General features: G+C 35.7%; 1 protein-coding gene across 5 annotated transcripts in view; it reads right to left on the bottom strand.

The window, feature by feature from the left end:
* Positions 1 to 13,009, bottom strand: part of EFR3A (EFR3 homolog A) — a 103,499-nt gene that overhangs the window by 29,840 nt on the left and 60,650 nt on the right. For all 5 annotated transcript variants that reach the window (XM_014831319.3, XM_014831323.3, XM_070481611.1 and 2 more), the window contains 5 exons: positions 11,734 to 11,901; positions 8,064 to 8,178; positions 6,839 to 6,890; positions 4,597 to 4,769; positions 4,054 to 4,129 (listed from right to left, as the gene is read on the bottom strand). In XM_014831319.3, coding sequence (XP_014686805.1) covers positions 4,054 to 4,129; positions 4,597 to 4,769; positions 6,839 to 6,890; positions 8,064 to 8,178; positions 11,734 to 11,901 — 584 coding nt within the window. The remainder of the gene's footprint in view (positions 1 to 4,053; positions 4,130 to 4,596; positions 4,770 to 6,838; positions 6,891 to 8,063; positions 8,179 to 11,733; positions 11,902 to 13,009) is intronic.

Raw genomic sequence — 13,009 nt, 5'->3', positions numbered from 1 at the left:
ACAAAGTAGCTATCTTATTACATAATTTAACACGAAAGAAAAATTTAAGCTGATAATCAGATGATCAAATTGTATTCCAATTATTAACATCAACAAATATACCAATATGTACCTTGAAACTAACATTAGAGTTGAAGAAGAAACCTTAAATAAAAACAGCAAGTAAGAAATAGTTCTAGTGTAAACGATGAAATGGTTTTAGTAGTAATTTGAAAGACAACAGCAAATTATAGATTGATATGAGAAGAAACTGGAATGGGTGGCCGAGCTACGGCAGCCTCGGCAATGACAGAGGGCATCTGGCTGAGGGGCAGTGTACTCAGGCTTTCTCGTCTTAGGGAACCATCTCCTGGGAGGCGGGTCAGGAGCTCTGCAGGGAGGCGCATCTGCAGGTTCTGCTACACTTTGGGATGAAGTGACCCAAGGGAGTCTAAAGCCTATATATAGGGCAGAGGTTACAGAAACACCCTAGGGATTCCACAGAGTTTCCCTCTAAACCAAACTAACCTAAGTACGTTAATAAAGAACATAAAGCCTTCCTATCTAAAGCATTCCTGGGTATAGGTCCCTGCCAAGTAAGAGCTAAGAGAAGTAAGAGAGTGTTTCCCATTTCAAGTCACTATGTAGCAATGAACCCAACTTGCTGCACTGGTTCTCAACACTAACTGTAAGGTACGATCACTGGGAAACTTGAATGACCACCATGCTTCTGCCTTCCCATTCCTCAGGACTGCCCACCACAATACGACTTAAGTAGTCAGTGGTAAAGCCCAAACATCAGTGTTTTTAAAGCTTAAAGCTCCCCAGGTGATCCTAATGTGCAGCCAGGGTTAAGAACACGGGGCCTACTCATGCATATGTGGAAGGACTTTAGCTTAACACTCCAGGCCTGTTTCTCAGCAGGTTCATCTGCTTGACCCCCTCAGTGGGGGGAAGAACTGAGCAAGAGCAGCACAGTCTTCTTGAAGCCAGCCTGTCCATAAAAGCATGCATTTTCCTCTGTTCTAACATGCACCATGGACCCATCCTGGTAAGAGGAGCCTGCAGGTTTTCAGTTGCACCAGTTAACGAATGGTTAAGTTTGTTTTGATCTGTGGTACAGTGTTGAGACTTTTTTTGGCTACAGATATAAAGCTATGCTCTCCTATCAGGTTCCTGTCTAATTCTGAAGCTGATATTTTGGTTTCCACCTTTCTGAATCCAGGGTGTCTGTCTCTCTCTCTCAAATAGTTCTATCCTTGGGTGTGTAAGCATCGTCTATGTACTGGGTTCTCTCACACTCAAGAGTATTCTTGAATCCTGTGGATCCTAAACATTAACAAACAGCAAAGTTGTACTTACCATGTGGGAGTTTAGGCTCTAGGTTCTGTAAGTAATTCGTATTTTTAAAAATTACCTACTACATAGCCACTATATTGGATTCAATTAAACTCTAACATGTATAACATATAGATATATACATGTATATACATAATATATATAACTTACACTATAATAATATAAATAGGTATAATGACTTAAAAAAGTGGTTTGGCATTATCTAGAGAAATGGGAGTTATATACAGCATAATACATGTACAAGAATGTTTATAGCAGCACTGTTAATAACAACCCCAAATTAAAAATAATCCAAATGTCTGCCAATAGGAGAATAGATAATTTATTGTATATTCGTGTCATGAAATACTAAAAAGCTATACATATGAATGAATTTTACCAAAATAGAGCTAAATGAAGGAAAGAAAACATAAAAGAATATATAATACATATGGTTCCTGTAACACAAAATACAAAACTGGCAAGCCTATTCTGTACTATTTAGGGATATATAGATGTAGACTTAGGTGGTAAAACTACAAAAAGGAAAAAAGCAAAGAGTCAATTTTTACAAAAGTAAGAGCAGTGATTACTGTCTGGAGACGATGGAGCTATAAACAAGACGGGCGTCTGGGACGCTTCTGGTTACACTGTTCACTTTAAAGTCATTAAAATAATAATGCCTGTATAGTCTATATTTCACAATAAAAAGCGCTTTTTGTCCACAGAATTCCTTGAATTGATAAAACATGAACATGAGCGCTCTCACATGGTAACCTTCCGTCTGGAGGACAGCCCTAGGAGAGCAGTCTGGGAGGTGGAGCTCTAGACACTGAATATGAACAGCTGCTTTCTCTGTCTGGAAGGATAGCTTCATTAGGAAGTTATCATCACACCCTCCCAATGTAAACGGTAAGGGTTTCCTGCCCGGGGACAGTTTCCCAAACTTAGCCCCAATATCGAAGACACCCCTAAAACACTCAGAGTGGCCTTAGGCTGGGCAGTAATCTGAGCCACAGCTGCCTGAACACTCAATGCTGGCAGCGAAAATGCCAAAGGTTCTGTCCATGCGAAAGTAAGATTCTCTTATCCAAAGGGCAGTCCATCAGCCCCTGGCTATAGAACCCCAACTTTTTTTCCTTAGGTCTTTGTTGAAATTTCCATAAGTTGCCAGTGAAAGCTGCATATGAAAACCAAATAACATTTTGACTGATAAAATAAATTGGAAGGTAAATGAAAAAGGGTGCCCAATTATAAAAATAAAATCTGATAAAAGAAAAAATGTAAACAGGTTGCTCCTAAAGAAAAATATCCTAAAAGGAATGGTTTATACTAATGATAACTAATGCTTAGCCAGGTAAATTATTTTAAATTATAAAATAGAAGGCTAACTAACTCAGAGAACAGTTTACGGATTCAAAATTTAACATGGAATAATAGTCTCATATTTCAGTTAAATTGTAGCCTTTCAAATTGGTTGGCTAGCAAAATTAAGCACAGAGAAGGATTATCTCTATCACCGTCATATCAGATAAAAATAACATGCAGTCTCAACGTTCAGGATTGCTTAATGTCATCATATAAAATCAAAAACCAAAAAATTGAGTTATCAATGAGTTTCCAAAACTCATTTTATGAATCACAATTGACAGTTTCTCAGTTATGGGGCACAACTTCTTTCTTTAACTGGGTGATATAAAAAAATACTGAAAAAGTAAAAGTTCGAAAGAATTAATATCTTTGTTCTATTTATTAGCCACTTTTTGCATATACAATATAGCCAAACTCAAAGAAATATTTTTATTCACATTTTGGAACCGTGATATTCTGTAAATTATCTTTCAAAGGAAGTTTTTGACTGTGAGCCTATTAACTTGAAACACAGCAGTTAATAGTAATGGATAGGGACAGCAAAATAAAAGACGGTGACAGGGAGGAAGCTCGGAGCCAGAACATGCATTATAGACATCTGCACCCCTCTTCCTATGGGCTCTGTCTGCCATTCCCTGCGCCTCTAAAGATCAGGGGGCACTCATCTACCAAGACAGGGATGATGTTGAGGCCAGTTAGCATGTGTGTCAGGGTTACTGTTGTATCTCCCAATGCCAAGCTCACTGTCTGGCAAACACCAGGTGCTCAAGCTTTGGATGAAGAATAACTGCACAGAAAGTTTACTCAATATGCTAAATAACTTTAGGTGCCAGGATTTCCTAAATTCAGTCATTTGCCAACAGACCTACAAAATTGAAGTGATCATAATGAAAATCTAGCTAAATGCCACTTATAAGAGCAGAGATCCCACCTCATGTTTACATCCCAAACAGTGCACAGAACAACGCCTAATACACAGTAAACACACTATTTATTCAACGGTGATAAGTATTTTTAAAAACTTCAAGCTGTCTCTAAAAGAGCCATTAAAATTGGAGTCAGCATGGGTGTTTGGGGTGGGGAGGAGTGCAGGGCAGAAATTAGAGGGAGACATTTTACTCAAAGGAAGAAGTTCAGCACTCTTACAGCACGGTCCAGTAATCCGCTGCTTAAACACAGCCTGGAGGAGACACCATTAGGAATGCTGTAACAACGTGATGGAGGCTGAGAACAGTGGCTTGAGATTTTCAACTCCAAAATTCTATGGCTTCATTTTAAGGTCACAGATCACTATAAAACTACCTAACAACTCAAATGGCTATAACTTATAGCATGCATTATTTTTTAGAAGATAATCTTACTTACCTTTTTCATGAAACTTGTGTCTTGTCTACAAATTTTTTCTCTTTTTATCTTTAGATCAGCTACATCTGGTATTATTCTAGAGACAACCAATATATCATTTTTAATGAATAGCATATTTAGTTATAATATCATGTCTCATATGGCAAATCATAGTTAGAAGTTCGAACTATGTAACCCTCACTTCAATGAGCATTTTAAATAGGCCTATAATATAATGACACTACTGAGTTACCAAGTTTAATTAAGGGGAACTGCATAAAGCAATCCTGACTCCTAATGTCATTCCTAAATTTAAAGCAAAACCAAAATAAAATTCATGTAACTAGTGATTACTAGTAGATGAAATCTATGAAAGTACATTAAAAGAGCTCCAAGCATTTGCTATATTAAACTATATTACTAGTTGTCTTGATATCAATTAAATAAAACTCTGGATTAATAAAACTTGAAAGTCCTGGATTAAAAAAAATCACAATACTTAAATACATTAATGTAGAAATTTTAAAACATTATCATTAAGCCTATTTCAATATGACACATTACCTGATCCCTCGAAGCTTTGCCCTATTGTCATGGCGATCCATGAGATTATGCATTACTTCCAAGACTAACTGTCTCAGTTCGTAGTCTTCCATTAGGGATGGTGATAACAAAGGATCCAGAAAAGACCCAGGCAGGGCAGTAACAATCGTCTTTGCTTTATATCCAGAGGTTACCTGATAATAGGAAGAAAAAACGAAACAGAAAACCTTTGTCATGAGTCCTTCTTTGGTAAAATTCTCAAATTACTTTACAAGAATCATAAACTAAGGGAAACAGGAAGTATGGAGATAAGCCCAAAGGAAAAACAAAAAAGCAATTTTTAAGGTAATGAGGATTTACTGAATTTACAAAAACATCATTCATAAAGAGAATAAAATTAGTGGCATACATTTACCACATGCCAGGCATGAATCTAAGCACTATATATGTATTAACTTTATCCTCACAACATCCCTGTGAGGTAGGCATTAGTGTATCCCCATTTCACAAAAGAAAATTGAGGCTCAGAGAGGTTAAGAATATTTGGAATAGCGAGGCCGGCCCCATAGCCGAGTGGTTAAGTTCACGCGCTCCACTTCAGCAGCCCAAGGTTTCCCGGTTCAGATCCTGGGCACAGACCTAGCACCGCTTATCAGGCCATGCTGACGCGGCGTCCCACATGGCACAACTAGAAGGATCTACAACTAGAATATACAACGATGTACTGGGGGGCTTTGGGGAGAAAGGAAAAAAAAGAAGATTGGCAACAGATGTTACCTCAGGGCCAATCTTTAAAAAAAAAAAAGAGGACTATATGGGATAGGTAGTCAACACTAAATGGACACAAGGAGATTAGGCAGCAAAGAGTACAGGTAAAACCTGAAAACTTTTAATTTAAACTTGCAAATTATTCTTTTATTTTAAAGTAAGCAATTTATGATAATAGGAATACATTTTCATTTTGGAAAGCTATATTTTATTAATTGACTTGAATTTTATGAGTGCATTCCTATCTTCTAAATTTAAAGCTTTTAAAGAGCATATACATAAATGCTATTAAATATTTTAACCATACCACATAGACATTCATTCTGTTGACTATGTGGTACAATTAGGATTAGAGGCAAGATTATTTACTCAGGGAATTTGTTTAATAAAAAACTTAAGACCAAATTAAATTTCAGGTGGGTAATTTCAATTTCTATTCTGGATTACAAGCATATATGGAACATCTAACATTTATATTTGGGCACTTATTATTGGATGGAGGTGATTTTATAAGTGACCAGGAAAATTGGTGAGATAATTACTATCCACCCAGAAAAATAAAAAATACATCCAGGTCTCACACCACATACAAAAATAATCTTCAGATGAAAGTTCTAGATGTAGAAAGCCAAATTTTAAAAACTTTCATAAGAAATATAAATAAATGTATTTACACCATCAGAGCAGGCAAGGAGCTCTTGAACAAGATACAAATAAAAAAGCACAAAACCTAGGAAAGGATTGATAAATCTGGCCATATTAGAATTTAAAACTTCTTTATGACAAGCAACCATAAACAGAATTAAATTGAAACCACACAAGATATTTCTGTACTTATCCCTAGGTATGAAGTATTTCTTTTAAAAAATAGGATCATGTACAATAAAGATTTCCAGGATAAATTTTAAAGATTATTAATTTGGAAAGGACACACATTCCAAACAACCAGCTCCTACCTTGTTCTTGGCATTATACTAAATTTCGTTGAATCAAAGATGAATATAACCGCTATAAATTAACAACAGGACGTCCCATTTTAGGTATGCTTTCCCTTTTCAGCTGCTTATACCTGACTTATTTTCCAAACAAGAAGCCATTATTTGGTCCGGATGTGAAAGAAACAGCATGATATGTAGAAAGAACATTGGATTTCAAGTCCAAGTTCTGTTCTCTAGCTCTGAGACCTTTGTGAACCTCCTCCACTCCTTTCCCTCAAAGTCTCGCAGCCCAGGCATCTTCATCAATAAAAGGGCAATACTTTCTGCCCTCTGTATGTTTCATCAATATGAAAATCAAACAAGATGATAGAAGGGAGGAATAAACAGTAAAAGTATAATAAAATAAAGGAAAATTAAAAGCATAACATTTAAGTACATAAATCACAGAAAAAACTAACCATAAATACTATCTGACTATATAAGAAAAAGCAGCTGATAACATGAAGCTATTCTTCAATAAATGAAGGCTAAGTGTGTTCTTCACTTAAATGTCTTACCATAAGTAAAGATCTCAGCAACATTATCTGAATCCGCCTGGTTCCCAAATCCCTAAAATATACAAAATACTGGTATTATTGTTTACTGATTTTAAAACTCTATTCATACTGGCTAAACAGATTTTATTTTCATAATAGCTAAAGCCATGGCTCACTTTAAACTCTAAAGTAAATTTCATATGAATTAAAGTTATGTAAAGGGGCTGGCCTTGTGGCCGAGTGGTTAAGTTCCCGCATTCCGCTTTGTCGGCCCAGGGTTTCGCTGGTTCGGATCCTGGGCACATACATGGCACCGCTCTGCTCGTCAGGCCACACTGAGGCGGGGTCCCACATGCCACATGTAGAAGCACTCACAACTAAAATATACAACTATGAACTGTGGGGATTTGGGGAGAAAAAGCAGGAAAAAAAAGAAGAAGATTGGCAACAGTTAGCTCAGGTGCCAATCTTCAAATAAATAAAGTTGTGTAAAAAAAAAAAATCAAATTCAAACAAAAAAATTAAAAAGTTATTGGCCCAGAAAGGAAACAGACCTATGCATGTGACATGAAAATTAAATCATATGAATACACAAACAACCCAAATTAAAAGATACTATAAATTGAAGAATATATTAAATAAATATCTATTTAACAGATAAAAACAGATGATTCAAGAAAGAATTAATAAATAGAAAAAGGATTATCTAATTAATGGTCAAAGAAATATAAATCAAATAAGGCTACCATTTCCTTATTAAATTAGCAAAACACAAAAATATTCACAAACTGAAGTTTTAGCATGCTGTAAAATCAAGTTGAATCTATAAAATAAAGGGGCCAAAACATAGCATCTTTAAAATCACTTTCAGTTCTAGAATCCTAGGAATAAGTCAACATTCCTGTTGCACGGACATTAGTTTTTAAAATTTTTACAGAAAACTTGAAACTTTATGCTAAATATGTACCTATATTAGACAATGCCTAGGCTAAGCACCTTTCACCTGGTCAACATAAAACAGAAAATTTGAAAATTTATGATATATACTGAAAACTGATTCTAAAAGCATGCAATATTGATTTAATTACTTAGCATTCTAGTGCCATAAAAATACTACTTTCCGTAGGACTCATTACTAATGATTAAAATATATATATATTTTCTAGATTTCTTTAAGATGGAATTTAATCCAAGACTAAGTTTTGAATTTACAGTTTGAGAACTTAGGAAAACCACATATGCATACCCTAGTTGACTGATATCCAAGGTATGGGTGGACGTTCCAAAAACAGGTACTTTCCCCATGATGAACATCATGATTTCTGACCTCTGATAATCTGGCAGGTTACTTCCAAAAAATCCTATAAAAATATTACGATAAATTTTACAAATTGAAAAGTTTATTTTTCCATATAATACAAAGTTACATTTTTAACTAAAACTTTCAACATGTAGTAAAACAATATCTTTCAGCCACATATAACTCTAATGACATTATAAGTTATCTAAAATCATCTAATCATACACAATATAAGATGTATAAAATGGACTAGCAGATAAAGTAGTAAATGTCTGAAAGTCTTTGGCACATAGTTGACAGAGGCAAACTATCATCATTTGGAGTTGGAGTGTTTTGTTTGTTTAAGGCTAGGGAAGTAGTTCATTACTCTTTTTATTGAGGTCACATTGGTTTATAACATTGTATGAATTTCAGATGTACATCATTATATTCCAATTTCTGTGCAGATTACATGATGTTTACCACTCATACACATATGCCTAATCACCCTTCACCTCTTCACCTCTGGTAACCACCAATCTAATCTCTGGATCTATGAGTTTGTTTGTTGTTGTTTTTCTTTTCTATTTATGAGTGAGATCATATGGTATTTGACTTTCTCCCTCTCACTTATTTCACTTAGCTTAATAACCTCAAGTTCTATCCATGTTGTCACAAATGACAAGATTTCATCTTTTTCATGGCTGAGTAGTATTCCATTGTGTGTATATATCACATCTTCTTTATCCATTCATTCATCCCTTGATTGGCACTTAGGTTGTTTTCAAACTTGTGACTATTGTGCATAAGGCTGCAATGAACATAGGGGTACAAGTATCTTTACACATTCATGTTTTCATGTTCTTTGGATAAATACCGAAAGAACAGCTGGACTGTACAGTAGTTCTATTCTTAATTTTTTGAGGAATCTCCATACTGTTTTCCATAGTGGCTGCACCAGTTGCAATCCCACCAGCAGTGTATGAATGAGATCATACGGTATTTAACTTTTCTCCACATCCTCACCAACACCCCTTATGTCTTACCTTGTTAATTCTTATCTTGTTAATAGCCATTCTGATGGGCATGAGGTGATAGCTCACTGCGGTTTTGATTTGCATTTCCCTAATAATTAGTGATGGTGAACATCTTTTCATAAACCTCTTGGCCATGTGTGTATCTTCTTTGGAAAAATATTGAGATCTTTTGCCCGTTTTTTAATAGGGTTGTTAGTTTTTTTGTTGTTGAGATGTAAGAGTTCTTTATATATTTTGGATATTAACCCCTTATCAGATATATGGTTTGCAAATATCTCTGCCCAATTGTTAGGCTGTCTTTTTGTTTTATTGATGGTTTCCTTTGCTGTGCAGAAGCTTTTTTAATTAGGTAGTGTGATATCTCCAGCTTTGTTCTTTTTTTCTCAGGATTCCTTTGGCTATTCGGGGTCTTTTGTTGTTCCATATAAATTTTAGGATTCTTTGTTCTATTTCTGTGAAAAATGTCACTGGAACTTTGATAGGGATTGCACTGAATTTGTACACTGCTTTAGGAAGTATGGACATTTTTAACTACGTTAATTCTTCCAATCCAAGAGGCCAGAATATCTTTCTTTGTGTCTTCTTCAACTTCTTTCAACAGTGTCTTATAGTTTCCATTGTACAGGTCTTTCACCTCTTTGGTTAAATTTATTCCTAGGTATTTTATTCTTTTTGTTGTAATTGTAAATGGGATTGCATCCTTAATTTCTCTTTCCGCTACTTTGTTGTTAGTGTACACAAACACAAGTGATTTCTGTATGTTGATTTTGTATCCTGCAACTTTATCATATTCATTGATTATTTCTAAAAGTTTTTTGGTGGATTCTTTAGGGTTTTCTATATGTAAAATCATGTCATCTGCAAATAGTGAAAGTTTCTCTTCTTCCTTTCTAATTTGGATCTCTTTTATTTCTTCTTCTTTCTTGACTGCTCTGGCTACAACTTCCAATGCTATGTTAAATTAAGAGTGCCAAAAGTGGGCATCCTTGTCTGGTTCCTGTTCTTAGCAGGATAGCTTTCAGGTTTTCTTCACTGAGTATGCTATTAGCTATGGGTTTGCCATATATGGCCTTTATTACGTTGAGGTACTTTCCTTCTATACCCATTTTACTCAGTTTTTATCATAATGGATGCTGGATCTTGTCAAATGCTTTCTCTGCATCTATTGAGATAATCACGTGATTTTTATTCTTCATTTTGTTAATGTGGTGTATGATGTTGACTGATTTGTGAATGTCCAACCATCCCTGCATCCCTGGAATAAATCCCATTTGATCATGGTTTATGATCTTTCTAATGTACTCTTCTATTAGATTTGCTAGTACTTGTTGAGGACTTTTGCATCAATGTTCATCAGTGATACTGGCCTGTAATTTTCTTTCTTTGTGCTGTCCTTGTCTGGCTTTGGTATGAGGATAATGTTGGCCTTGTGGAATGAGTTAGGAAGCTCCCCCTCCTCTTGAACGCTTTGGAAGAGTTTGAGAAGGATAGGAGTTAAGTCTTCTTTGTGTGTTTGGTAGAATTTGCCAGGGTAGCTGTCTGGTTCTGGACTTTTATTTTTTGGCAGATTTTGATTACTGTTTTGATCTCCTTATTGGCGATTGGTCTATTCAAATTCTCTACTTCTTGATTCAGTTTTGGAAGGTTGTATGGTTCTAAGAATTTATCCACTTGAATTGATGAGAATTTTAGAAAAAAGCAAAAAAAAAACCCCACCTCTTTTGCAGTTATTTCTGATGAAACTCTTGTTCTTATATTGTGAGCCTATAAAGTCTTGTTCTGGTCAGGAAGTCAGTGAGCTCATACCCATAAAAAATAGATAAACACATGCATTTCTACAAACATACATACACACACAGGGAAGAAAAAGGGGCTCTTCGAAGAACATTTTATCACTTACGTAGTATCCAGCCAGGAACGTATAACCTGAATTTAATCAGGAGTAAACACCAGACAAACCCAAATGAGGAAATTTCTATTTGAAGGGAGGGGGGGCTCTACTGCTAAAAAAATGTCCCTTTCATAACAGATATGTTCCAAACTAAAGGAACTAAACAAATATTACAACTAAATGCAATATATGATCCTAGACTGGATCCTGGACCTAAAAAAAATCATGCCATAAAAGAATATTATGTCAAATGAGAAGACTGAAATATGGAAGCTTAATTAAAGTACTGTATCATTGCTAAATTTATTGATATTGCTAACTGCATTCTGATTATATAAGAAAATATCTTTATTCTTCTGAAAAATACCCTGTGGTAAAGGGCCATGATGCATACGCACTTACTATCTAGTGGTTTAAGGAAAAAATGTGTTACATACATACATACTTGCATACACAGAAATGGAGTGAGAGAGAGAGCATGCGTGCAAATGATAAAGTAAATGGCATAAAATATTAACAGATGATTCTGGGTGAAGAGTATACAGTATTCTGTGTCTTATGTCTGTTTATTTTCCAAATATACAGTAATTTTTAAAAGTCTAAGTTGTCACCCATCTTTCATTAGTGCACTGTGAGAGTCAAGGACCTTCTGTGAGAGCTTTTTAACCCCTGCTTTACACAATAGTTTTGAAAAGTGAAATGTACTCACCTATTGTTTGGATGATAGCGTTCTGTACAATCTTCTCATCATTGTCTTTGGAACTTGCGTTTAAGTTGGCACTGCCTACAGATCCCCCCTGTAAATCATTTGCTTCAAATTCAACGCTGAGACGCAGATGTTTCAAAAGAGTGTTAAAGACTTCCAGTACCGTGGGTCCTGTAAATGATCACTGATGTGAACAGATACGCTTTTCTAGTATTAAGTACTCAAAATCAGTTCTCATATTTCTCAACAGAAATTTTTTGGACATTTTCTAATTGGCTGGGAATACTTAATAATTTACGAACTAACCGTTCATTAAAAAAGTAAATGAGAGGGGCCAGCCCCGTGGCGCAGCGGTTAAGGTTAAGTTCGCACGTTCCGCTTCTCAGCGGCCCGGGGTTGGCCGGTTTGGTTCCCGGGTGCGGACATGGCACTGCTTGGCACACCATACTGTGGTGGATGTCCCACATAGAAAGTAGAGGAAGATGGGCACGGATGTTAGCTCAGGGCCAGGCTTCCTCAGCAAAAAGAGGAGGACTGGCAGTAGTTAGCTCAGGGCTAATCTTCCTCAAAGAAAAGTAAATGAGAGACATTTAAATAAGAATGTCTCCTAGATATTCCAACAAGTATCTACTGGTTCTATGAGCAACTTGCTGTTGGAATCTCTGGTACAAACCACATAAAATGCGTACACGCATATAAAGATCACCAAAACCTTTTCACCTATTTCATCTTATCTTCTCAAAATAATGTGTACTGGGACACTGTTTAACTTGATTGGTGGGTCAAAATATAGCTTGTTGTGGCATAGGAAATTTATTTGCATCTTTTGAGACTGAAGAAGGAAGAATCTGCCTCAATTATTAGACAGAAACTAGCTGATCTATCGGAGCCAGGTAAACTAAATTTGCTCTGTACTTTCAGTTCTATAATTACTATGCACATATTGCTGTCACTGCATCAATCACACTGTATTTTAATCAGCGTGTTCTATTTCTGCCTCCTCCTGTCCCTTATAACCTTCTCCAGGACAGCCAGCCACATTCAAATACTTCTCTGAATGTACGGAGCCCAGCACACAGGACCTCACACATACCAGACATCAGTAAGTGTAATGACTCAGTGTATCATCTGTTTCATTTCATATTTCAAATTAAATAACTTTCCAATTAAATAACCTGCTTCCCTCTCTTTGAGATAAGTTACAACATGAGTAATGAAAAGTCCATATGCAAAATGCTTACTCTTATTTGACAACGAATAAATATTAGAATATTTCATT

The sequence above is a fragment of the Equus asinus genome, chromosome 12, assembly GCF_041296235.1.
Source record: "Equus asinus isolate D_3611 breed Donkey chromosome 12, EquAss-T2T_v2, whole genome shotgun sequence".
Lineage (NCBI taxonomy): Eukaryota > Metazoa > Chordata > Mammalia > Perissodactyla > Equidae > Equus > Equus asinus.
The sequence above is the reverse complement of the archived record's forward strand: the minus strand, read 5'-3'. Positions and strand labels throughout refer to the sequence as shown.